Source organism: Triplophysa rosa, linkage group LG11 (genome assembly GCF_024868665.1).
Source record: "Triplophysa rosa linkage group LG11, Trosa_1v2, whole genome shotgun sequence".
Lineage (NCBI taxonomy): Eukaryota > Metazoa > Chordata > Actinopteri > Cypriniformes > Nemacheilidae > Triplophysa > Triplophysa rosa.
The window spans coordinates 3,580,490-3,606,784 of record NC_079900.1 but is presented as its reverse complement, the minus strand read 5'-3'; the positions used below and the strand labels follow the sequence as shown (position 1 = coordinate 3,606,784).

Below are 26,295 nucleotides of genomic sequence, written 5' to 3'. Positions count from 1 at the left end.
TCCTCAGGAGATGAGGCGTACACGTCCTACTACGGTGAGGATGAGTATCCAGTCACAAAAGTCCTGCGAGACCCTGTGTATGTTGAGGTGCGCATTTTGGAGAGGACTGACCCCAATCTTGTCCTGATGTTGGGACACTGTTGGGCGACATCAACCCCTAGTCCTCTCAGTCTACCCCAGTGGGATCTTCTAGTTGATGGGTGAGTAGAATCCCAAGCCTTTGTCCAGAGTGTGCTGTGAACGAGTCCTGACTGTCACTTCTCTTTAAGATGTCCTTACCAGGATGACCGTTACCTGACTGCACTGGTTCCTGTAGTTGGCACGTCTGATCTTCAGTTCCCGACCCACGCCAAGCGCTTTGTTGTGAAGATGTTTACGTTTGTGGATCCATCATCACTGGCCCCTCTGCAGGAGACTGTATGACTTCCTTACAGCCTTTCGTATCATCTAAATTACATTTTGTATTTGTTGCTAAAGCTGATCTCTTTGTTGGTCAGATCTATATTCACTGTAGTACTGCGGTGTGCCACCCTGCTTCTGGTACCTGTGAGCAGAGCTGTGCCAGGAAAAGTAGGTGTTTCTCTTTGGTTTGTGAACCACATCAAAAGACATCAGTTTCATCTTCTGATTCTTGTGTTCCAGAGAGAGCAGTTGCTGGAAAAAGCAGCGAAGAAACTGTTGTTTCCAGTGGAGGTGTTTTCTTTACGATGTAAATTTCATTGATTTTAATAAACTTATTTGACTCTACCTGTTGTCAGCATTTGCTTGCTTTTTTCAAGAGTTTTCACCAATGGTAATTGAAGTGTCTTGAGATGGATGACGGTTTTTATTTTTGGGTGAATATCAGTCTAAACTAAATTCATGTTTGTACAGTATAGCTGTAAGTTCTAATGTTAACGTTTGCTTGGTAGCCTAAAGTTTTTGTATCGCGATGCTGGATTGTAAAATTACCACAAGGTAATTTGTTAAATTACCTTAATTTATTTACGTTAATGTTGTCTTAAACACTAAAATGTGCATTGCTAGTTCATGTTAAGTGTTTTAAATTGTAGTTGGTATGGTCATGCATTGTTTGTGCATTTTTGCAGATGTTTAATTTAAAAAGTTTGGTAAATGTTGACCCCCAACATTAACGTGATAATGCTTCAGAAATAGTTTGACCCATTTCACTGCATTATGGGCAATGATTTTAGGAAAATTGGAATGAGCTATAATCTGAGTATGGGTTAAATGTATTTATCTCAAAAGAACTGGTTTGAGTTTTTTTTTTGTTCCATGTGTAGGTGACTAAAGGGAGAGTTCTGGTCCACACTCCTACACACTAGGTGGCGATAATGCGCCTTTAAAGGGTGCTACCAGCCATAAAACCAAAAAGATGAAATGTACAAGTAGAACCTTGGCAGTGTCCGAAATGGCCCCCTATACCCTAATATAATGCACGGTTTGAGGGGACATCCATTTTTTTAGTGGTGTCCGAATTCATAGTGGACATTGAGTGCACTCAATCCCATGATGCATCATAATAACGAGTGTACAACCGATGTTAACTCGCGGTTAGCTGCTAGCCATCGTGATGCTCGACGCCCGCAGCGTTTCCAGTGCACAGTGTCTGAATTTACTCGCTCGTTTTCACCCGCTCCTTAAAGTGCCAGTGGACTTTATTAGTGAACTAATGTTGGGAATAGTGAATGAGGGTATAGTGGGCGATTTCGGACACAGCCCATGAGAGTAGAGCACAACTTTATCCCCTGAACAGTTTTCTTGCGGAAGTCGAGCCCGAGGCTCTGTGGTATTTTTATAAATATGTCTTAACCCAACAAAAACTGTTCTTGTCAGCAGTCCGTATGTGACGGGATAAGCACATATAAAGGGCACATAGGTGAGTTTTACGTGATGTGTTGCTGCAGGTCGTCTACATTGTAAATGAACCTGCAGGTAAATTGGTAGGACTGTCACGCGCTTGCCATGAAAACTGTACCTCGCTATTTTACGAATTTGTTTGCGTGACTACAGCTGTGAGATTTATTTTAGTCATACTGTAATCGCTAAATGTAATGGCAAACAAACGCAAAACGTTATTGTTGCGTTTTATGTACGTTAAAGATGTCCACATTCGTCTGGTGAAGTTGATGCTTGTTTCTTTCTCTGTAGTATTTTATATTATACTTTGCTTTGCAGGTTTAAGACTCCAGTACTGCCAGGGCCTTCAAAATGGCCGGTAACCAGCAGTCCGCTGTTGTCTACCTCAGAAAGACCTGGGGGAACCTGGTGACCAAGATGCAAAACTTTCCAGTCATTGTTGAGAATCTTCATCAGCGGAGGGTTTTTAATGACTATGATGTGGGTGCTGTCAAAGCGATGAGCACAGAGCCTGATAAAGCCAGATATATATTGAAAAGGGTCACAAACCAGGGGGAATGCGCCAGTTATGAGTTACTCAAGATTTTGGATTTCACTTGGAAGAGGACATTACATCCAAGTTTACACAAATGGATCAAACGTTACTCCTTCAGGGAAGACTCGGAGGCCAACTCTTCATTTGGTGAAGCTTCAGTCACACCAAAGTTTGGAGCTGAACAGACGAAAGGTATGAGTTACACATAACTGTAATATGGTTTAGTTCTTCAACAACCTGATTTTCCTGTGTGTTTTTTTATATTATATTATATTATATATTATATTATTTGCACATTAAATTAAATATTTTTTATTTATTAACTACTGTAGTGTATGGACATGCAATTCCTTCTACTCTGTGTTTTATAAACACTTTTATGTTGAAAAAATGGCAAAGCATTTGCACACTGTCATAAGACACATTATTAGCCATAATAATTTACAGTATACATTATTTGTATTATATTTTTTCAAATATTCCTGTAATTCAGGGGTGTGCTTAATTAATCCCAAGGGGCCAAATGAGAAATGGGTTACCCCAAAAGGCTAAACCTAATTATGCTCAATATTGAATTCATGGCTTTTAAAATGCAGTAAATATCTGATCTGATCTAACTCTTTTTAATTTTAAAAGAAAAAACACCACCACTTATACTTTTCATTTTGTGTATATCACTGGTTAGACACGTACACACCAATGTGAAATCAGATGAAATCATCACATTGCCTGATTTTCAAAGTCGTTGCATCACTGTTCTTTTCACACTGCATGACTATCTGGGGTCGCATTCGGTTGCTGCAGTGTTCACATTGAACGATGGATCGGTGACAGGAGATTACACACTGCATGACTTTACAATAGGTCAGATTCGCCGACAAATCTGGTCTGCAAACAACGTTTCACAACCAAACGCACGCGAGAAGTGATACGTGATATCAGAGTTCTCTCACGACATTGGAAGCCATGCTTGCTGATGTGGTCTCCTCCCCAAACCTCATTTTGCCTTGTATCTTGCCTTCTCATTGGCTGTAGGTCATCGACAATGTAATTTTTCAGTCAGAACTCATTTCACACAGCAGGATTTTGAGTCGCAGACAGGTGCATTTTAACATGTCAAATGTTTCACTCTCTCAGATCGCATCTTTGATAATTCGCAATGCGTGATTGTCACTCACGTGAACGAGCACCGATTTCCCTCTGATTTCGGAAATTTGTCTGTGATTCCTCAAAACCTGTCGGCGACTGAAAATCGGGGCCAAAATCATGCAGTGTGAGCATCGGCATTAGGGCATTTCACAGCAATAGTGACCGATTGCAGAACAGCAGAACCATACGTCACAGCCGTATCTCTTTCTCAGCTCTCAGTACGCTGGTGTCTGTAGACACGCTTTTGATAACAGAAATTGCCATGTCATGCTATAGTAAACCATACCTCACAACACTCGTCCCGCCTCAGGCGCTTCAAAAGGGTGCTTCAAAAGACACGAGACGCAAACGCAGTATTCAACGCAGCGTTTAAACCCGTCCGTTAGCTACAACCGTCTAGCTAGCGCATGTCTTCCTCTCTTTTCATTTTTACTCAAGTATGCTGCATTGCAGACTCAATGCATTGCTATGTCATTTCCACCAAAATCCAAACTGAAAAGTGATGTTATTGAATACATTTAAAAACCGCCTCACTGGCCGGATGAAATTGCTTTGGGGGCCGGATGTGGCCCGCAGGCTGTAGTTTGCCCTCCCTCTTCCCCCCCCCTAAGTCATTTAAATTATGACATTTTGTGTAATTTATTCGTGTAATCGACTTTTCAATGTCGACTAGTAGGAGCTTACCGTTTAAACTACTAGTTGATTAGTCTCGCACATCCCTAGTTAAAACAACGGTCATTTCTGCTTACTGTGTCCCAATGTGTGCATACTGTTGTGTTCCAAGTACACAACAAAAATACCACTTTTAAGTTTTGTTTTATGTAAATTGTGACTCAAGATACAATTTTTATGACATTAAAAGTGGAAGCTGAGGATTTTGCTGACACAACGACATTGACAGGTGTCCCTCACTCATTGAACACTGGTTAAAATTGCACATTTGTTTGGATTTAAACATAGTTGGAATCATTTGAGATAATTCAAAGGACTAGTTCACTTTAAAATTTTCCCCCATTTACTTTCCATAGTAGGACTAAAAATTGCTATGGAAAGTGAATGGGTGCAAATTTTGAAGTCCTTTAAGTTCAGTGCACAAGTAAACAAATAACGAAACACCGTTATAGTGGATATTTTATTCTCTATTCTTTTGAAATCATGTGAAAGCATTATGTGAGGAACACTGTCTCATAACTGAAATGAATGTCAATCCAAAAATATTTGTCTAAATATTACTAACTAAACTAAATATTTGTCACTTTATTGCAATTTTAGGCACAGCGCCCTGTCAACATTACCTGACACAGCTTAAGATGAAAGCAAAAAGTATCCTGGAGAACCAGAGGGAACATAGGAGTAAATATTTGCTTCACAAACAGCAAGAAAATTTCCATTTCATACCGCTTGCTTCAAAAAAGGAAACTGTGAAAAGGGAGCAATCTTATTCTTCTCAGGAGGAATATGTGGAAATGGGGGATGGCACATATTCTTCAGATGCGGAAGTAGAATGTCTCTATATCGAGCCTTTTTCTTTAAAAAGTGATTCCGTGATAAAAAAAACAAAATTTGAAGCAAAAAACAAAAAACGACGAAAGAAAAAGCTGGGAGCTCACTTTCCTAACAAGGAAGAAACGGTTTCACCTGAAGATTTACTAACAATGCAGAACAAGAACATCCTGCTGTTCGGCAAACCTGGAATTGGAAAAACCACAATCGCCCAGCAAATGTTGCATCTATGGACGGAGAAAACCATCAGAGTACCAGACTACATGTTTTATTTTGATGAAACTATTGTCTCCCACAGTTCCAACCTGATGAATCTTGATTCTCTTTTGTTTGATGTGTATGTAAAAGCAAAAGAAGAAGACCAACAAGAGGTGCTTCAAGATATGAAAGACAATGTTGAGAATGTTGTTTTCATATTTGATGGTGTCACTCGTCTGCAAGAAGACTCTGTCTTGAAGAAGATCATGAACCATGATGTGCTACGTAAGGCGAAAGTCATAATAACATGCAGAACAGAGATGGAAAAAGATTCTCTTTTCTCAGATTGGCCAACACAGAAAGTGTATGTTCAAGGATTCAGTGAAGAGTCTATCAGAATTTACTATCAGATGATGTTGGGTCACAATCCTGATCTTCTGAATGTGGTGTTGAACAATCAAGAGCTGTTCAGTCTTAGTTATGTGCCTATGTATGCGTTCATGATTGCAAATATGATTCTTCTCAAAGACGACACGGTGCTCAACAATCCACACACAGTCACAAACATGAACATCCACATTTTCTTTAATGCTTTGATGAAATATGGGGATAAAAACCTTTTGGAAATTGATGAGTATTTGAAAGAGATCAAAGATCAGCTTGATCTCTTAATGAAAAATGCATTCAGTGCAACTGAGCAGAAAAGCCTGAACCTTCCAGAGATCAGCGGTGATGAAACTGACATTTGTCATGCTTTTCTGAAAATGATCACAATAAGAGACAGTCTGACGTCTGAAACAAAATACTGTGCGTTTCTCCACAACACAATGCAGGAATTCTTCTCAGCTTTGTGGCTTGTTGAGAATCCAGATGAAATTGAGAAAGTCCTGAAACTGTGTCAGACTGAAGAGAGTCAACACATGAGACATGTTCTGCCTTTCCTGTGTGGACTTCTGGGAGAACATAACAACAAACTCCTCAAGTGTCTCTTCTCAGAGGATCAGATGAAGAAAACATCCGAACGGTTCATTGAGAAACTTTCGGACACTTTCCTCAAACCTCAGAGTGATGGTGAAGACGTTGATCTTCTCTATGTGTGTCAGTGCTTGTATGAGCTTCAGTCATCTAACGCTTGCTTGATGTTTCTGGAGAAGATGAAGCATCAGCTGGACATTGATGTGAATCTGGACCCTCATCAGAGTTGTGCTTTTTCTTACGTGATCAGTCAATCCAGAGATAAAGAAGTTCATCTGAATTTGCAGGACTTCACTGTATCTGACTCAGGAATGATCATGATTCTCTTTTGCACGCCAAAGATCAGGTAAAGCAGAAAAAAAATAATTATGTTAGAAATACCATCATTAATGAAACCTTTTAAATATTTCTCAAACATAATTATAATTTGGAAATTTTATGCAAGCTCTGGCTTTGTTGTTTAGCGTGACATCATAACGTATAAAAGCCATCAGAATGTAACCTCATTCACACATTCTGCCATTTTATGTCAGTTTGCTTTAAGCAATTTTCTTTAAAAAGTGGTATGTAGTGTAATGTAGAAAGGGGTAATAACTTATTTGTCTGGCATTGACAATAAAACCACAAATATGTTTTTAGTCTAAAGAGTAGAAGCCCTGTGTTGTCATCTTACGGTTACAATCATTTAGATGACGCATGAATATAGAAAACTAAGTTAAAACTCCTATTGAAATGAATGTTTGGATATTTCGTTTAGTTAATCAAAATTATTTGACATTCACAAAAATAAAACCCATTTAAAATTCAATTGATTCAAATCTCACTTACAGATCTTTAAATAGTGAATACTTAAGTTGTTGTATTTATTTCTGTTACAGATTGAAACCTTGCAATGCTGCTTTCAATCAAATCAAAGTCTTACTACAATTCATTCATAAAGTTTCTGTTAATAAAACAACTCTGGAGGGTGAGAAGAGGAAGAGATCGCACTGCTGCTGCAACTCTTTTCACAATAACACCCCAGAACTGGGTGATGCCCTGCTGGATCTTTACTCACATGTGAAGGACTATGAGACTCAAACAGGCAGGAGTTTTCTTCCAGCGTTACAGCCGGTTTTCCAGTCATCACCTGATGTCTGGTTCATAGATCTTTCAGAGAGAAAGTCCTCCATCCTCCTGGAAGTGTTGAAGCTCCAGACAGAGAAGAAACCAGTAGAGCTGAGAGGATGGACAGATGAAGAGAGTGAAGTGATGAGTTTCATTCAGTGTCTGCCCCACATCTCACAACTGGGGTAAGAGAATGTTTTTGTAGCCAAGAGCGTTTTATTAAAGGATTACCGGTGTTTTTTTATTTCATCATACATTCTGTTAGGCATGTATAAATGCTACTATGTTTTAGCTTCTTAAAGTGTGTTTGTATGCAGTGGCGGAGCTAGAGTTTTATTTATGGGGTGGCCAGGGGGTGGCCAAGGATACTTCAGGGGGTCCACAGACCATGACAGAAAATGTGTGTGTAACCCTGACCTGGCATAAAATTATTTTAAAAAAATCCCAGGATTTCTGATACGAGGTACAAGTGATCATTTTTCTTCTAAATGTATGTAGATGAAATAAATAATAAAATATAAATAATGAAAATGTTGAAAACATAGCTTAACCTTGATAACTTGTTCAATTTAAACAGAAACAAAGCAGCACCAGAGGGGTCTTTAAATTGATGTGGATCAGAGCAGCATATATCTGATAAAACATAAACTCATTCCATAGGACTGCAAGATTAAAACAAAATCATTGATGCTGATTATTGCCCTTGATGTTGTCATCTTGATTATTACTTTCAGATATTAGGATACATGAACACTTGTCACACGCTACAAAACAAGCCGAGAAGCGTTTATGAATTATTGTATTGCTGTTTTATTGCTTTTTTGATTCTCTAAGGAACATAAAAAATAGTTATTCAAACGGGAAATATGTAGAAAACAAACAAAGAACATCCAACATCACTAAAACACTCAATGGCTTCAGGTAATACAGTAAAGAGTCTGACTACTATTGCATCTCTTTCTTACATCGTATCTGTACGCGGTTGTTAGTGATAAACTTTTTGAGCGCGACGCACTTCAGCACAGCTCTTCTTCACCGATGAATCATTTAAACGCCTTTGATTGGTCAGAATATTCATACCCTGAACTTGATTGGCTGTAATGCTCAAAGCTGTAGCAGAGCAAAGAAGCGGTCATCCACATTCGTTCATTTTCACCTAATCTTATTTAGATTGCGACTGTCATATCTAGTTTTTTATTATGCATGGACTGTTTTTCTTCTTTTGTCTTGAACTTGGAGAGCAGATTTGTTCACCTTGTTGTCATTTTTTCCAAAGCCTCTGTTAATTTCCGACCCTGATGTAAACAATGTATGTTATGTTGGGAACCGATTTACTATCTGTTAATGGAGCCTAACATAAACTTACACAATGAAAAGTTGTTTAGGAATCCTAAAGCCAAGGCTAAAGAGGGAAACTTATTTCTTCCTTCTAAAGTTTGTATGAAGTAACGTACACCTGCTTAGAATGTTAAAAGAAATAGAGGATCTCTCCCAACACGGTTTATATTTATCTAAGGTTAGAAAACACTGGGAAAACTTTACATTTACGCAACATTTAAAAGTGTAACGTTAGAAAGTAGGTAGATAACACTATAATGGTATGGTTCAACAAAAAACCGTACCTGGCTGGGTCGGACTTGAAATGTCTAGCAAACAAGCGGGTACTTTTGAATATTCCATTTGTTTAGCAAATTGCAGCGGTCCATTTGCTTCTTTTCTCTCTTTCGTCAGTCTTTAAAAAGAAATCTCAGATTTCGCGCTGTACAATCCATCTCACAACTTTTTTCCGTTCTCAACTAGACTTCGTGTGCTGTGACGTCACATGCAAGCATGGGACCCGAACGTCAAAATAAAAGCGTTGTTCAACGAGAGGTGAAATCAGATGTCAATCAACATAAGTAGCGAATCAAATTTTGGGGTGGCACCCAGGGTGGCCAATTGGATGTCAGGGGTGTTCAGTGCCACCTCGGACCCCCCTCTGGCTCCGCCACTGTTTGTATGTTTGTTCAGCCTATAGTATATTTGCAAGTTCTGTTGCTGCATTTTGGTGTGATGTTTTTTACTGTTTTATCAGGCTCAGATGTTCAGATGAAAACACTGAAACATCTGCTGTGCAGTTCCTGCTGAGTCTCATTGTGGCAGCAGAAAGCGAGATGACTACGATCATTTCATCTTTGTGCAGTTATAAAACATTCCCTTTCCAATCCTCAGGAAATGTAGTGACGGAGATTCAGTGCGATTTTCTGCTGGATCTTTACTCACATGTGAAGGACTATGAGACTCAAACAGGCAGGAGTTTACTTCCAGCATTACAGAGAGTTTATATACAGTCAACACCTGATGTTTGGATCATAGATCTCTCAAAGAGAAAGGCCTCCATCCTCCTGGAAGTGTTGAAGCTCCAAACAGAGAAGAAACCAGTAGTGCTGATAGGATGGACAGATGAAGAGAGCGAAGTAATGAGTTTCCTTCACTGTCTGCCCTACATCTCACAACTGAGGTACTTGAACCTTTATCAATTCATAATTTTCCCTTTATATGAACTAATAATACATTTTTGATTGAGTTTCAACACATTATCTACTGTTATAAGCAAAAAACTTTTTTAATTACATGTATGGCGCCAAAACTTTTGCAACGGAGATGGAAACAAAATTCTTTACAATGCCATTTGTACAAAACCATTTTGCAGTTTTGGAAGCACTTTTTTCTTTTCTAAATGACTGTACCCCTGTGTACAAATCATTGTTTTTGGGTGATGAGTTTTTGGATCTGCATTTAAAGTTGCACCAAAGGTGTTCAGGTCTGGGCTTTAAGCTGACCAGTCACATTTTTCCACACTAGACTGAATCTATAATTTCTTGCTTATTTCCTCTTGTTTTCCCTTTCACACAGCTTTATTAATAGGAATATCAGTGAACGAACCAAATTTTTGTTGAAAGTCTTCATTAAAGCAGCAGAAACTGAGAGACTAACTGGAGATCAGATGCTGGAACTGTTGACATCAGTCTGGAGCTACAGCTTCTCGTTTTCTAAAAACAATGACAACGTCGAATTGTGTGATTTCCTGTTTGATCTTTACTTGTATGCAAAGGACTATGAGACTCAAACAAGTAAGAGTGTCCTTCCAGCATTACAGCAACTTTACCGTTTAGTTCCTACAGTCTGGTCCATAGATCTCTCAGAGAGAAAGACCTCCATCCTCCTGGAAGTGTTGAAGCTCCAAACAGAGAAGAAACCAGTAGTGCTGAGAGGATGGACAGATGAAGAGAGTGAAGTGATGAGTTTCCTTCACTGTCTGCCCTACATCTCACAACTGAGGTATAATTCTTCTTTATTTTCAATCAATTACACCAAATACACTATGGGGCGGTTTCCCAGACAAGGATTATCTTAAACCAGGACTAGGCCTTAGTTAAATTAGGATAATTAAGTTGTTTTAAAAAACATACTTTACAAAAAAAATATTACTGTGTGCATCTTGAGACAAAACTATCACAGTGATATATTTTAAGATATGTCAGTGCAAGTTGTTTTCGATCAAGGCATCTCTCACATTTAAGTTAGTCTGAGACTAGGCTTAAACCCTGTCTGGGAAACTGCCCCTATAACTATAAGTTATTAAAACAGTAGCTAACGAACAGCAATTTAGTCAGCAATACATATGGATGTACTGTATGCCATAATACCAGTGTGTGAAGAATTTAGGGCCCTGTGAAATCTGTTTTTGTTTTGGTCCGTGTGGACCCCGCCCACTGACAATCACTACAATCACAGCATATTGCAGCAAAAAAAAACGATCTGGGTCAGAGATCGCAGATTCCACCCTTTCTGGTACTATTACGTTGCAAACTTGGAAAGAATTACTATATTTTACAACTTACTTAAACGGTTATTTAAACGAGCCAGCAATATGGCCCGTAAATGCGACCTCCGGAGGACGCAACCTCTGAAACGAGCTGCTGATTGAGTTATATTTGCAAACAACAAAACCACTGCAAATGTATAAATTATCAGATAAACTTAAAGTGTAAGAGTTGATGCTTTCCTTTACACTCCTGTAAGTGTCTGGCAATTCCTGTGAGCGTCAGTCCGTGGCCAACCCTCGCCAATATTTACAATTTGGACTGCGATACCAAGCTCAACCGCTATGTGTCAATGTCACATACGGCTCCTTTAATGTTTAAGTTCCACCAATGTTTTTATGTGTTTATTGTGTGAATGAAATTGATTTGTTAACTTAAAAGATTTGTTAAAAAAACCTAAGAAAAGCATGAGCACCAGTTAGGTGAGGAAAAGTAACGCAAAAGTACTTTCAGTTACTTTCCACAAAAAGTACCCAAGTACCGTATTTACTTACTTTTTATAGAGTAACTCAATATTGTAACTAGTTACTTTTAAAAGTAACTTTCCCCAACACTGTCTGTGACATTGTATTTTATGAGAAAAAGCAAAAAATACTTTTCAAAAATGTTCATCATCAATCTCTTTGTAAAACTACGGACCATTACAGAACCCAGCTGAGAAACACTGTGATTTTCTTAAATATTGTACCAACCAATGTTAGTACTGTAATACACACTGCAATACATGTAATACTCTTTCTTATCTTGTCCTAAACAGATGTAATTATTCCTTTAACTGTGATGCCACAAGTTTTCTGTTGAAACTCTTCATTAAAGCAGCAGAGGCCGAGACACAAACAGGAGATCAGATGCTGAAACAGTTGACATCAGTCTGCAAATACACATCTTTCCCTTATGAAAATTGTGACAACGTTAAACAGAGTGATTTTCTGCTGGATCTTTACTCACATGTGAAGGACTATGAGACTCAAACAGGCAGGAGTTTTCTTCCAGCAATACAGTCAGTTTATCAGACAGCACCTGATGTCTGGATCATAGATCTGTCAGAGAGAAAGGCCTCCATCCTCCTGGAAGTGTTGAAGCTCCAGACAGTGAAGAAACCAGTAGAGCTGAAAGGATGGAGAGATGAAGAGAGTGAAATGATGAGTTTCCTTCAGTGTCTGCCCTACATCTCACAACTGAGGTAGGCTACTTGAATCTCTGTTTATTCACAATTCTCTCCTAACTGAAAATAATATTTTTAGAGTTTTAAAGCATTGAATGTTTCAAAAAATAGCTTTATATTGCCTCGTCTGTTTGAAATGTAACTTTTTGAAACCTTTTGAAAAAAAAATATTTATAAGGTAACTTTATGATCATCCATGTTTACACCTCAGCAACACTTATTGGCAGTTAAAAAATTTGGAAACTTTCCAGTCGTAATGATTTAATACGGGAAAAACTGGATAATGTACACCAGAACAACTGCAAAAGAATAAAAGCAAATCCTATAGATGAAATGTAATTGACGTGTGATCGTTTAGCAAAGCCTGTGCTGTTCTTAGCTGTGTTTTACTTGACAGACATCCCACTGTAAAATCTTAAAGATCGGGTAACACACACAGTTTCTGCCAATCTCATATTAATCTTGAGTGCCTATACAGTAGTATTGCATACGTCGTGTCTTCGAAGAGTATTTAGTTTGATCAAATTTAAAAAAGAGAGATACACAGGGTTCCCACTCTTCTTGAAAGTGCTTGAAAGTATTTGAATTTCTGACATATGAATTCAAGGACTGGAAAGTATTTGAAAACAGAGATAGGTACTTGAAAGTGCTTAAATTAAACAAACTAGATTTTTATTAGTTGCATCGCGCTGTTAAAAATATTGGTTAGTGTTGCCGAAGCCAGAACAAAACAACGCTGCTGATCTGGGGGAAAGCGGGAAGAACTTTAAAAAAGAGGCTTTGAGCGGATGGATCGTGATCATGTGCAGTCCTGCATAAAACAGTCAGAGGCGTGGAGTTATTTAACTCGCTCAATGCCAGAGAAGTGCAAATTCAATGATGCTTGAGCTATAATAAAAATATGCTTTATCAAAGTTAAGATGTGGAGTACACCAGCAGGTTATGCATCAAGCAAAACGGTTAAGATCATCGTATACAGTTAAACATATGTTGTATTAAACCACTGCTAAATAAGTTTCTTTTCAACTGCGTTCATTTCAAGAATAATTTCATTAGTTATCATTATTCTTGTCAGTGAATGTGCCTTAAGAGTTTGAATCGTTTTTAGGATGTTAAGAAACACTGAAATGCTAGCTAGATAGCATTGGTTTAGCGAAAACAAAAACATGCTCCCAGCAGTGTTATCTGTTGCAGTAATGAACTTTTGCTGTATGTTTGGGGGAGGTTTGGATATTTGAGCTTGCTGTGTCTGAAGTCGCTCAGTCATTTTTTATCAAGTTCACCATATCAGCAGTGATGGAACGAAATGTTTGAATGCTGGTGTATTGCTGCACGCGTCAGAGATCTGTATCTTTTAGAAACTTCTTTGTACCTAATTTTGAATATAACAGTAATAATAATCATCATACAGTAATATCATATATTTTTATTTACAATTTATTTTATATAATGTCTTGAAACTTTCCAGAGCACTATTTACGCAGATTGACAGATGACATTGAGCGTACATAGCGCCCTCAGGTCACCGTTGATTACTTGTCACATTGAATGCTAAATAAATAAATTGAAAATAAAAATATTCAAATGAAAGGTGAATTCCAAACAGAAGTGAACTCACCTATGTTGTACTACCTTTGAAGGGCAGAACCCTTTGAATTAAGCTCCTTGAGGGCATTCTCATCTGTTTATTATCAAAACTAATAATGCACAATCATCCGGGTACTTGTCATTCTGACAAGTACAATAATAATAACATATATGAGATTATATTTACAAATGATTAAACCAAATTGAATGTGTCTTTTTAAACTTTTTTCTTGCCTAAAAACTAAAAGTAAAAATGTTTTCTCTGCAGTAGGTTTGCATTTGTCAGAAATGGTTTAATAAAATATTTAAAATCAATACAGAATACATGATATAATTTGCTTTTGAGGCAAGTAGCCATGTTAAAATCAGGATAATGTACAGCCAGTCGGTTGTCATCGCAAAGCAACCCTTTCTGTGTGATTCTTGTCTCCGCTTCAGTCCTTTATTCTATCATAAGCGGCGCCTGTACTGTACAGTATCCAGTATCCCATACATGCATTGGAATGTCTCCACAGTTACTATGAAAAATAAGCCAAATCACTAATTGACCAGTGTGAATTTTCTAAATTCCTCAAAACAATGAACAATTTTCTAAGTCTGACTATCTATATTATAAGTAACTCGAGACAAGACATTTTTATACTCCATGTAGACTAAATCATTACAAAAAACGATGTGAAATGTAAACGTTATTGTGCTTTTTATTCAAAGAAGCTCCCTTTTGTTTATGTCTTGTCCTCTCCAATATGGCAGCATTGTTGAACCCATAACAGCAACAGGCCAAAGCCTTCAATGCGGTGTCTATTTATGTCTGTGACTGCATGTACCCTTTGCTAACAGACTTCTGAAATGGCCCTTTGTGAAGAGAGAAATCATAAAAAATGGTATCCTTTTCCCAAAGTGCCCGGCGACGGCACAAAAACACAGTTTTAAATTTTACCAAAATGTGCTTGAAAAAGTCCTTGAAAGTCCTTGAATTTGGTGTTGATGAAAGTGTGGGAACCCTGGATACAGCTGTACGATTATTTCCGGAAAACGACGAGTTGCTGGAGGCAGGCAGCACGACGGAACTACAGCACGAGCACACAATACATCATTGCAAAATCCCTTCGTGTTTATTACATTATGCACGTACGCAACGATTGCTAACAAAACACGGACATATGACTTAGTTTGACCGCGCCGTCTATCTGTTTCAAACGATCTCCAAATCCAGCGTTATAGCCATCGTTTATATAACATCCATCACTGAAATGCCGTGAACAAACAAACACACCTCAACTTCTCTCACTATCGCAAGAGTAACGAGCTGCAGGTGCAGGCTCACAGCGCAGCCAAACTTGATGGGAAGCGGGTCTTCCTATCACTCCTCAGTTGACGTGTGGGTGGGCTATTTCTTTCGCCTCGCCGTGGGCGTGCTTTTCCGGGAGAATTGCCCAATAACGGACAAAGAAAGTTGTTATGTAACGTTTTTCATGTTAGAAAAAAACTTTCAGAAATCTGTACGAACCTTGGAGGAGTGTATCGAGCACAGAAATACTACGTAATACGTCCAACTCGTTTTTTGACAAGTTAAGCATGAGAAGCCAGCACGTTTAACATTGTAAATAAGTCAGAATGCATGAAACCGCGTTAAATCCCCCCTTTAAAGGTCAGGTAGTTAAAACTGTATAAAAGCAGTGCCCCAATTAAGTGCTGTAGGGGTGGGAATCACCAATACAATATTATCACAATACTTGAACAATATATTGCAATTATAACCTGTGACTTTTGACACACTATTTTGATTTATTAATATTAATATTTATTTAACATAGTTTTTCAGTCCTCTTTTGCATAGCCTATACAAGGCTTGCACTGTTTGTCAAAGCACATTGTCTTTCTTGACATTTCAAAAAAGATGCTAAAAAGCAGAGATTTATACACATTCATATTTTTTTTACAGACTAGCAGCTGCATTATCTGAGCTTTTTGTTGTCATAGATTATGGCAAGGCATAAGAACATACAGTATCTGTACAGTGTACAGTCTGCCTCACTATTGTATTTGATTATTATTCCGAGAGTAATTATTATGATTCATTGTATCCTCCAATTTTTTCATTAATATAAAAACCGTCTTTCACCTTTTTATTTATTTGCCGTCTTAAAACAAAACTTTTCAAACATGTCAAATTGCTTGCGACTGTGTGTCCAGGTTACTCAGCAGTAACAATGCACACGAAACATTTAAAAATGAGTTCGTGGATTACAATTAGTAAAAATGAAAGCTTTGTTGCAGACATGGTGTATTATGATTTGTTTGTTGAATTACTGTAGCGCTTTTAACAGCTGCCCAGCCCTAACGTGAAGGGAGTATTTCTGTTTTAGGGATTAGAAATAAGGTAAAAATGGCGGTTCTAAATTATGACTGCTTTTGGTGCATGCATAAAATGTATTTGTTCATTTATTCCTCTTGTTTTCCCTTTCCTACAGCTTTGTAAATGGGAATATCAATGAACAAACCAAATTTCTTCTAAAACTCTTCATTAAAGCAGCAGAGACCGAGAGGCTGACCGGAGATCAGATGCTGAAACTGTTGACACCGGTCTGGAGCCACAACGGTTGTCTTAATGACAATAACGACAACATTGAATTGTGTGATTTCCTGTTGGATCTCTACTCGCATGCAAAGAATTATGAGAATCAAACAGGCAATCGTGTTCTTCCAGGATTACATCAACTTTACCACTTAGTTCCTACAGTCTGGTTTATAGATCTCTCAAAGAGAAAGACCTCCATCCTCCTGGAAGTGTTGAAGCTCCAGACAGAGAAGAAACCAGTAGAGCTGATAGACTGGTCAGATGAAGAGAGTGAAGTGATGAGTTTCCTTCAGTGTCTGCCCTACATCTCACAACTGAGGTTTATGAACAGTCATTAAATATATATATTGTGATACAGTGATTGTAGCAGAAAAACATGAAACAACGTGCTGTTTGTTTTGAGTTGTTGTCATTTAAGTTACTGTACACACTGACCTATGTGTAGTCGCTTAATTTTCTCATTTTCTCTTCAAATCAGAGTCACTGCTTATTATACTGCTGTTGAATCCAGGATTCTGTCAAAACTCTTCATCAAAGCGGCAGAGAGTCAGACACACACAGGAGATCAGATGCTGGAGCTGTTGACATCAGTCTGCACATACACATCTTTCCCTTTTAAAAATATTGACAACACCAGACAGAGTGTCTTTCTATTGGATATTTACTCACATGTGAAGGACTATGAGACTCAAACAGGCAGGAGTTTACTTCCAGCATTACAGTCAGTTTATCAGACAGCACCTGATGTCTGGATCATAGATCTCTCAAAGAGAAAGACCTCCATCCTCCTGGAAGTGTTGAAGCTCCAGACAGAGAAGAAACCAGTAGAGCTGAGAGGATGGACAGATGAAGAGAGTGAAGTGATGAGTTTCCTTCAGTGTCTGCCCTACATCTCACAACTGAGGTAACTGTACATTTTGCATTTTGATTTGCTGTCTTAATATTGGTTTACAAGGCAAAAATAGACATCTTAAAGTCCCGTGAACGGGAAATTGTGATCGTTTTTACTTCCGTATTCTGACGCATTTTCGAGTGAAAAGGAATTTCAAAGGAGAAAATTAGTGGGCATGGCTTGCGTTTTTCATTGCAAATTGATTGGATGTATAAAAACAGCTGTTGTATTTTGAAATGAAACTAGCAGCAGACTGACTTTGGAGGGGAGGAGTTAACGGATGCTCCGCCCAAGCCGTGTAACCTCAGTCATTTGAGATAGATGGTCATTTCAGGGCGGAAGTTCATTTTCAGATTTTAACTGAAGATTATGAGGGTACACTAATTTAAAAAAGAAAATGACCCACATTGATAAGCTATTTACTGTAAAGGCAGCAATATTTCATGAAAAAAATAAGAATTGTAATTTTTTATTTCACTGGGACTTTAAAGCCTAAAGCTTCAATGAAAAATATGTTTTGTCATAGTTTATGTCCATTAATTTGAGGTATTTTGTATTTATTTTTGATCAGATTTGACCTGTGGAATAGTAGTCATACAGTTCAGTGTGTTTCAGAACTCTTTACTAAAGCAGCAGAAACTGAGACACAAACAGGAGATCAGATGCTGAAACTGTTGACATCAGTCTGCACATACACAACTTTCCCTTATGAAGATATGAACAGCTCTAGAAAGAGTGATTTTCTGCTGGATCTTTACTCACATGTGAAGGACTATGAGACTCAATCAGGCAGGAGTTTTCTTCCAGCATTACAGTCAGTTTATCAGACAGCACCTGATGTCTGGATCATAGATCTCTCACAGAGAAAGACCTCCATCCTCCTGGAAGTGTTGAAGCTCCAAACAGAGAAGAAACCAGTAGTGCTGAGAGGATGGACAGATGAAGAGAGTGAAGTGATGAGTTTCCTTCACTGTCTGCCCTACATCTCACAACTGAGGTAACTGAACATTTTGATTTTGATTAGCTGTCTTCTTAGTCAATATTGGTTTACAAGGCAAAAATATACATCTTAAAGCAGGGCTATTCAATTGGCGGCCCGCGGGCCATACCCGTACCTCGAGGTCATTTGTTCCAGCCCTTCAAGTAGCATAGTGTGAAAAAGACATCTCTAGAATAAATTTAGTTCAGTCAGGAACACGGACCCTACCGTTATGAAATGACGCGAGTCTGTTCCATTCAGCACGAGCTGCAGTCGCAGAGCAGGAGTCACGTGACGTTAGGCGAGTGGTGCGACTCGCAAGCAGCCTCTCCTGTGAGACGCTGTGACTTGCAGGACAATGGCGGATGAAAACTTTTAATAGTTTCATTCCTGACATTTTTCTAGCACGATGACCACCATTTCAACAGTAAAAAGAAGTTGCAAGGGTGGAGAATTGCGTTAATGTAGTTTCACAGAATTTCCCATTGTTTGTTATGCAGTTTCAAAATACAAAATTGAACATGTTTGAATGTAGAAAAATCCTACTTGGGCGTCTTACATACACTGATGTTGTTGTTATGCGGTCCAAAATACAACATGAGCTTGTTTAGATGTAGGATAAACTTACTTGGGTGTCTTCTCAGGGCTTGAATTGCGACCGATTAAGTCGCATATGCTCCCGAAATATAACCTGTGCGACCTCAAAATATATTTGGGAGCATTTGTGCTAGTGCCTCTGGGTGTTTTCACACTTGGGTCCTCTTTAAAAGAACCGTACTCGGACCCCTTTAAGTGGACCAAGAGGTGGACCAAATGAAAAAGGACCGAGTGTTTCTTTTTATGTTCACACTGTCTCTGTCCCTGAAAGAGGACCCGGATCTTTTTTGGTCCACTTAAGCGGTAATGGGGACTCAGATCTCTTTATGTTCATACTGTTTTTTGGGGACTGATCCTTAGGAACATTTACCATGGTTTTATTATAGTAAATATAGTATAAATTAAAATATAGTAAATGTTAGCAGTTAATAAGAGTTTGTGCACTGTAAAAAGGGACTGAAAGGCGAATTAACTAAAACTACAATGCTATATTGAAGATCATGTGTATTAAAAACAGACAAATATGTGCAATGAATAAACATAGAGCTGCATTCCAGCCCGAGCCCGACAAATTTAGACTCCTAGGGCCGGGCTTCGGGGCAGTTTTCAAGTCATAGTTAAAACGCGATCCGGGCATCGTGCTTTTTTCACGGTGCCATGCTCAATGGCCATTGTCCCCACTCCCCCGCATGGCAGTATCAATGTACTATCCAGACCAGAGCATGCATACATTGTTACGATGCGAGTGTTTTGAGTAAGGTAAAGCGCACACTCTCTCAGCACGACAGAGTAATGTTAAGTTTGTGATTTATTATGTTTTCAACTTTATTTGCTCGTTGCACAGACTTATGATATTAAAGTAACATGAGCAATTAACAAAAGGTGCTTTCTCCCGCAGTACACGCCAATCGGTCTGTGCAGCGTTGCTTGATGTCCGACAAACCGAAAATTTTGACCAGTTTGGGACACAGAGTAGCATGTAATCATATCGCGCGTACCCGTTTATAGTTTTTTTTCTTACGATGACAGCCGAAGCTAATGGAGGAATTTGAAGGAGTAGTTCACTTTCAAAATAAATTTTCATGATAATTTACTCAAGAAATTAAGGTTTTTGATGAAAACATTCCAGGATTTTTCTCCATATAGTGGACTTCAATGGACTCCAAACGGTTGAAGGTCAAAATTACAGTTTCAGTGCATTTTCAAAGGGCTTTAAACGATACCAGACGATGAATAAGGCTCTTATCTAGCGAAACGATCTGTCATTTTCTAAAAAAAATAAAAATGTATATGCTTTATAAACACAAATGCTTGCTCTGTTCTGCGATGCGCGTTCACAACATATGGGCTACTACATTGCTATTGTGTCATCACTCATATTGCAAGTCATATCTCTCCGGCCCCTCATTTGAGATGGTTTTCATGAACAGGCCCACATGACAAACTAATTGAAAAGCCCTGTCTTAAAGCCTAAAGCTTTATTGAAAAAGATGTTTTATTTCTCACAGTTTTTGTCCGTTAATTTGAGGTATTTTGTATTTATTTTTGATCAGATTTGACCTGTGGAATCGTAGTCATACATTTCAGTGTGTTTTGAAACTCTTCATTAAAGCAGCAGAAACTGAGACGCAAACAGGAGATCAGATGCTAAAACTGCTGACATCAGTCTGCACATACAGAAATTTTCCTTTTGAATGTATGAACATTGTTGAACAGAGTGATTTTCTGCTGGATATTTACTCACATGTGAAGGACTATGAGACTCAAACAGGCAGGAGTTTACTTCCAGCATTACAGTCAGTTTATCAGACAGCACCTGATGTCTGGATCATAGATCTCTCAAAGAGAAAGACCTCCATCCTCCTGGAAGTGTTGAAGCTCCAGACAGAGAAGAAACCAGTAGAGCTGAGAGGATGGACAGATGAAGAGAGTGAAGTGATGAGTTTCCTTCAGTGTCTGCCCTACATCTCACAACTGAGGTAACTGTACATTTTGCATTTTGATTTGCTGTCTTAATATTGGTTTACAAGGCAAAAATAGACATCTTAAAGTCCCGTGAACGGGAAATTGTGATCGTTTTTACTTCCGTATTCTGACGCATTTTCGAGTGAAAAGGAATTTCAAAGGAGAAAATTAGTGGGCATGGCTTGCGTTTTTCATTGCAAATTGATTGGATGTATAAAAACAGCTGTTGTATTTTGAAATGAAACTAGCAGCAGAATGACATTTGAAGGGGAGGAGTTAACGGATGCTCCGCCCAAGCCGTCTAACCTCAGTCATTTGAGATGGATGGTCATTTCAGGGCGGAAGTTCATTTTCAGATTTTAACTGAAGATTATGAGGGTACACGAATTTAAAAAAGAAAATGACCCACATTGATAAGCTATTTACTGTAAAGGCAGCAATATTTCATGAAAAAATAAGAATTGTAATTTTTTATTTCACTGGGACTTTAAAGCCTAAAGCTTCAATGAAAAATATGTTTTGTCATAGTTTATGTCCATTAATTTGAGGTATTTTGTATTTATTTTTGATCAGATTTGACCTGTGGAATAGTAGTCATACAGTTCAGTGTGTTTCAGAACTCTTTACTAAAGCAGCAGAAACTGAGACACAAACAGGAGATCAGATGCTGAAACTGTTGACATCAGTCTGCACATACACAACTTTCCCTTATGAAGATATGAACAGCTCTAGAAAGAGTGATTTTCTGCTGGATCTTTACTCACATGTGAAGGACTATGAGACTCAATCAGGCAGGAGTTTTCTTCCAGCATTACAGTCAGTTTATCAGACAGCACCTGATGTCTGGATCATAGATCTCTCACAGAGAAAGACCTCCATCCTCCTGGAAGTGTTGAAGCTCCAAACAGAGAAGAAACCAGTAGTGCTGAGAGGATGGACAGATGAAGAGAGTGAAGTGATGAGTTTCCTTCACTGTCTGCCCTACATCTCACAACTGAGGTAACTGAACATTTTGATTTTGATTAGCTGTCTTCTTAGTCAATATTGGTTTACAAGGCAAAAATATACATCTTAAAGCAGGGCTATTCAATTGGCGGCCCGCGGGCCATACCCGTACCTCGAGGTCATTTGTTCCAGCCCTTCAAGTAGCATAGTGTGAAAAAGACATCTCTAGAATAAATTTAGTTCAGTCAGGAACACGGACCCTACCGTTATGAAATGACGCGAGTCTGTTCCATTCAGCACGAGCTGCAGTCGCAGAGCAGGAGTCACGTGACGTTAGGCGAGTGGTGCGACTCGCAAGCAGCCTCTCCTGTGAGACGCTGTGACTTGCAGGACAATGGCGGATGAAAACTTTTAATAGTTTCATTCCTGACATTTTGCTAGCACGATGACCACCATTTCAACAGTAAAAAGAAGTTGCAAGGGTGGAGAATTGCATTAATGTAGTTTCACAGAATTTCCCAGTGTTTGTTATGCAGTTTCAAAATACAAAAATGAACATGTTTGAATGTAGAAAAAGCCTACTTGGGCGTCTTACATACACTGATGTTGTTGTTATCCAGTCCAAAATACAACATGAGCTTGTTTAGATGTAGGATAAACTTACTTGGGTGTCTTCTCAGGGCTTGAATTGCGACCGATTAAGTCGCATATGCTCCCGAAATATAACCTGTGCGACCTCAAAATATATTTGGGAGCATTTGTGCAAGTGCCTCTGGGTGTTTTCACACTTGGGTCCTCTTTAAAAGAACCGTATACTCGGACCCCTTTAAGTGGACCAAGAGGTGGACCAAATGAAAAAGGACCGAGTGTTTCTTTTTATGTTCACACTGTCTCTGTCCCTGAAAGAGGACCCGGATATTTTTTGGTCCACTTAAGCGGTAATGGGGACTCAGATCTCTTTATGTTCATACTGTTTTTTGGGGACTGATCCTTAGGAACATTTACCATGGTTTTATTATAGTAAATATAGTATAAATTAAAATATAGTAAACGTTAGCAGTTAATAAGAGTTTGTGCACTGTAAAAAGGGACTGAAAGGCGAATTAACTAAAACTGCATTCCAGCCCGAGCCCGACAAATTTAGACTCCAAGGCCGGGCTTCGGGACAGTTTTCAAGTCATAGTTAAAACGCGATCCGGGCATCGTGCGTTTTTCACGGTGCCATGCTCAATGGCCATTGTCCCCACTCCCCCGCATGGCAGTATCAATGTACTATCCAGACCAGAGCATGCATACATTGTTACGATGCGAGTGTTTTGAGTAAGGTAAAGCGCACACTCTCTCAGCACGACAGAGTAATGTTAAGTTTGTGATTTATTATGTTTTCAACTTTATTAGCACGTTGCACAGACTTATGATATTAAAGTAACATGAGCAATTAACAAAATGTGCTTTCTCCCGCAGTACACGCCAATCGGTCTGTGCAGCGTTGCTTGATGTCCGACAAACCGAAAATTTTGACCAGTTTGGGACACAGAGTAGCATGTAATCATATCGCGCGTACCCGTTTATAGTTTTTTTTCTTACGATGACAGCCGAAGCTAATGGAGGAATTTGAAGGAGTAGTTCACTTTCAAAATAAATTTTCATGATAATTTACTCAAGAAATTAAGGTTTTTGATGAAAACATTCCAGGATTTTTCTCCATATAGTGGACTTCAATGGACTCCAAACGGTTGAAGGTCAAAATTACAGTTTCAGTGCATTTTCAAAGGGCTTTAAACGATACCAGACGATGAATAAGGCTCTTATCTAGCGAAACGATCTGTCATTTTCTAAAAAAAATAAAAATGTATATGCTTTATAAACACAAATGCTTGCTCTGTTCTGCGATGCGCGTTCACAACATATGGGCTACTACATTGCTATTGTGTCATCACTCATATTGCAAGTCATATCTCTCCGGCCCCTCATTTGAGATGGTTTTCATGAACAGGCCCACATGACAAACTAATTGAAAAGCCCTGTCTTAAAGCCTAAAGCTTTATTGAAAAAGATGTTTTATTTCTCACAGTTTTTGTCCGTTAATTTGAGGTATTTTGTATTTATTTTTGATCAGATTTGACCTGTGGAATCGTAGTCATACATTTCAGTGTGTTTTGAAACTCTTCATTAAAGCAGCAGAAACTGAGACGCAAACAGGAGATCAGATGATAAAACTGCTGACATCAGTCTGCACATACAGAAATTTTCCTTTTGAATGTATGAACATTGTTGAACAGAGTGATTTTCTGCTGGATCTTTACTCACATGTGAAGGACTATGAGACTCAAACAGGCAGGAGTTTACTTCCAGCATTACAGTCAGTTTATCAGACAGCACCTGATGTCTGGATCATAGATCTCTCAGAGAGAAACACCTACATCCTCCTGGAAGTGTTGAAGCTCCAGACAGAGAAGAAACCAGTAGAGCTGAGAGGATGGAGAGATGAAGAGAGTGAAGTGATGAGTTTCCTTCAGTGTCTGCCCTACATCTCACAACTGAGGTCAGGATTGTTCACTATAGTAAATGTGTTTGACTGGAATGCTTATCTTTATGCTTATTTAGCTTATATAAATGTCAAGTTTACAAAAATAATTTGAGACAGTTGGCTATTAATTTCTGAAAAGATGTTCTTCACAAGCCAATACCTTCTGTTACATCCAAATACGTTCAGGTAAATTACTTCTCAAACATTTGCAAACACAACCTCATATGAAAAAGAAAAAAACAATGCTGTTTTTTGCATATAAGCTTCAGTATTATGTGTTCATTGATGATGTTTAGTTAATGTCATCAACATTAAGACATCAATTTGTCCATTTAAATGGGGAATCATCAAATCTAACGCAAGTAAATTATGGATTACCTCAGGGATCGGTTTTAGGACCCTTTCTATTCTCCATATACATGCTGCCCCTTGGAAACATTATTAGAAAACATGGAATTAGCTTCCACTGTTATGCAGATGATACTCAGCTATATATCTCATCAAGACCAGATGATTCCTTCCAACTATCCAAATTGGCAGAGTGCATCGACGATATAAAGCATTGGATGACTTGTAATTTCCTTCTTTTAAATTCTAATAAAACAGAAATATTACTTATCGGACCAAAGACACGTGAGCAGAATATTTCGGATTATAACCTCCAAATTGAAGGCTGCACTGTTACCTCAACAAATACAGTTAAAGACCTCGGCGTTATATTAAACAGCAACCTGTCATTTAAAAATCACATCTCAAATGTCACAAAAACAGCCTTCTTCCACCTTAGAAATGTTGCCAAATTACGAAATATTTTATGTGTTGCTGACGCAGAGAAGCTTATTCATGCATTTGTGGCCTCAAGACTTGACTACTGTAATGCACTACTTAGTGGTTGTCCTGCATCATCAATAAACAAACTACAGTTAGTTCAGAATGCAGCTGCCAGAGTTCTAACCAGGTCCAGAAAATACGATCACATAACCCCAATGTTATCAACCCTTCACTGGTTACCCATTAAGTATCGTATTGACTTTAAAGTTCTTTTAATAATGTGCTATTACATGGTCATGTTTAGGAGAAATTCGTTATTAATTAAGTGATGGAAGCCATCATTTTCTCCTGGCGTTATATTAAAAGGGTATTTCTAAAACAAGTCTAGAACCAGAATACAAAGGTGGACTATTTTGCACACTAATAAACATCCAAGGAACTATCAAGCATTCCTTGACAAGCATTCCAAAACACATAACCCTGATAGCACACATACATCTGGTTTATGTCTATTTGATGTCTGCATTTACATCTGCAAGACATCTACAATACATAGTTTGCTCATCTGCAATACGTCTCGGAGATGTCTGCTGTCAGACGTCATATAGACATCTAGAAGATGTCTGTAAGATGTTTATGATTTAGAATGGATGTAAAGCAGCTCTTTCTAAGATGTTTAGCAGATGTTTTTATGCAGCAGATCTCCAGATCTTTAGCAGACATATTACAGACGTTCAGACGTCTCCGAGACGTATTGCAGATGAGCAAACTATGTATTGCAGATGTCTTGCAGATGTAAATGCAGACGTCAAATAGACGTAAGCCAGATGGATTGTGCTATCTGGGAAGCAACCTTAAATCAACACGGTAAAAAAAGCTTATGTTCATCTGTTATTTCCTTGGTTAGAAATACTCCAAAATGTTTAAATAGCACACAGCATGCTGGAACATGCTTGGCAAGACTGTGTGAAATGATCATTCAGCCCACGGTGTCAGAATCACTCTGAGGGTCTGTGTTCACTCAAACAGCTCTAATGAGTGAGAGCGGGGGGAAGACACTTCCATATGGCAACATGTTTTTTCACGGCAA

The 26,295-nt window shown here is 38.5% G+C and overlaps 2 protein-coding genes across 5 annotated transcripts in view; both read left to right on the top strand.

The window, feature by feature from the left end:
* Positions 1 to 743, top strand: part of LOC130561242 (zona pellucida sperm-binding protein 4-like) — a 2,766-nt gene extending 2,023 nt beyond the window's left edge. Inside the window, exons 2-5 of the mRNA XM_057345445.1 lie at positions 8 to 200; positions 270 to 417; positions 498 to 570; positions 643 to 743. Of these exons, the coding sequence (XP_057201428.1) occupies positions 8 to 200; positions 270 to 417; positions 498 to 570; positions 643 to 713 (485 nt within the window). The 3' untranslated portion in view covers positions 714 to 743. The remainder of the gene's footprint in view (positions 1 to 7; positions 201 to 269; positions 418 to 497; positions 571 to 642) is intronic.
* A 648-nt stretch (positions 744 to 1,391) lies between these two features.
* LOC130561820 (uncharacterized) lies at positions 1,392 to 25,441 on the top strand. Of its 4 annotated transcripts, none has more exons than XM_057346402.1 (13): positions 1,392 to 1,879; positions 2,202 to 2,587; positions 4,817 to 6,566; positions 7,099 to 7,512; positions 9,402 to 9,827; positions 10,223 to 10,648; positions 11,951 to 12,376; positions 16,420 to 16,845; positions 17,005 to 17,430; positions 17,990 to 18,415; positions 20,548 to 20,973; positions 21,533 to 21,958; positions 24,024 to 25,441. In XM_057346402.1, exons 2-13 carry the CDS (start codon positions 2,212 to 2,214, stop codon positions 24,544 to 24,546), a joined length of 6,471 nt encoding a protein of 2,156 aa, XP_057202385.1. In that variant the 5' UTR covers positions 1,392 to 1,879; positions 2,202 to 2,211; the 3' UTR covers positions 24,547 to 25,441. The 4 variants fall into 4 exon arrangements, with proteins under 4 accessions (XP_057202385.1, XP_057202386.1, XP_057202388.1 ...); XM_057346403.1 differs by having other exon boundaries at positions 2,179 to 2,587; XM_057346405.1 differs by lacking the exon at positions 17,990 to 18,415.
* Positions 25,442 to 26,295: the final 854 nt, after the last annotated feature.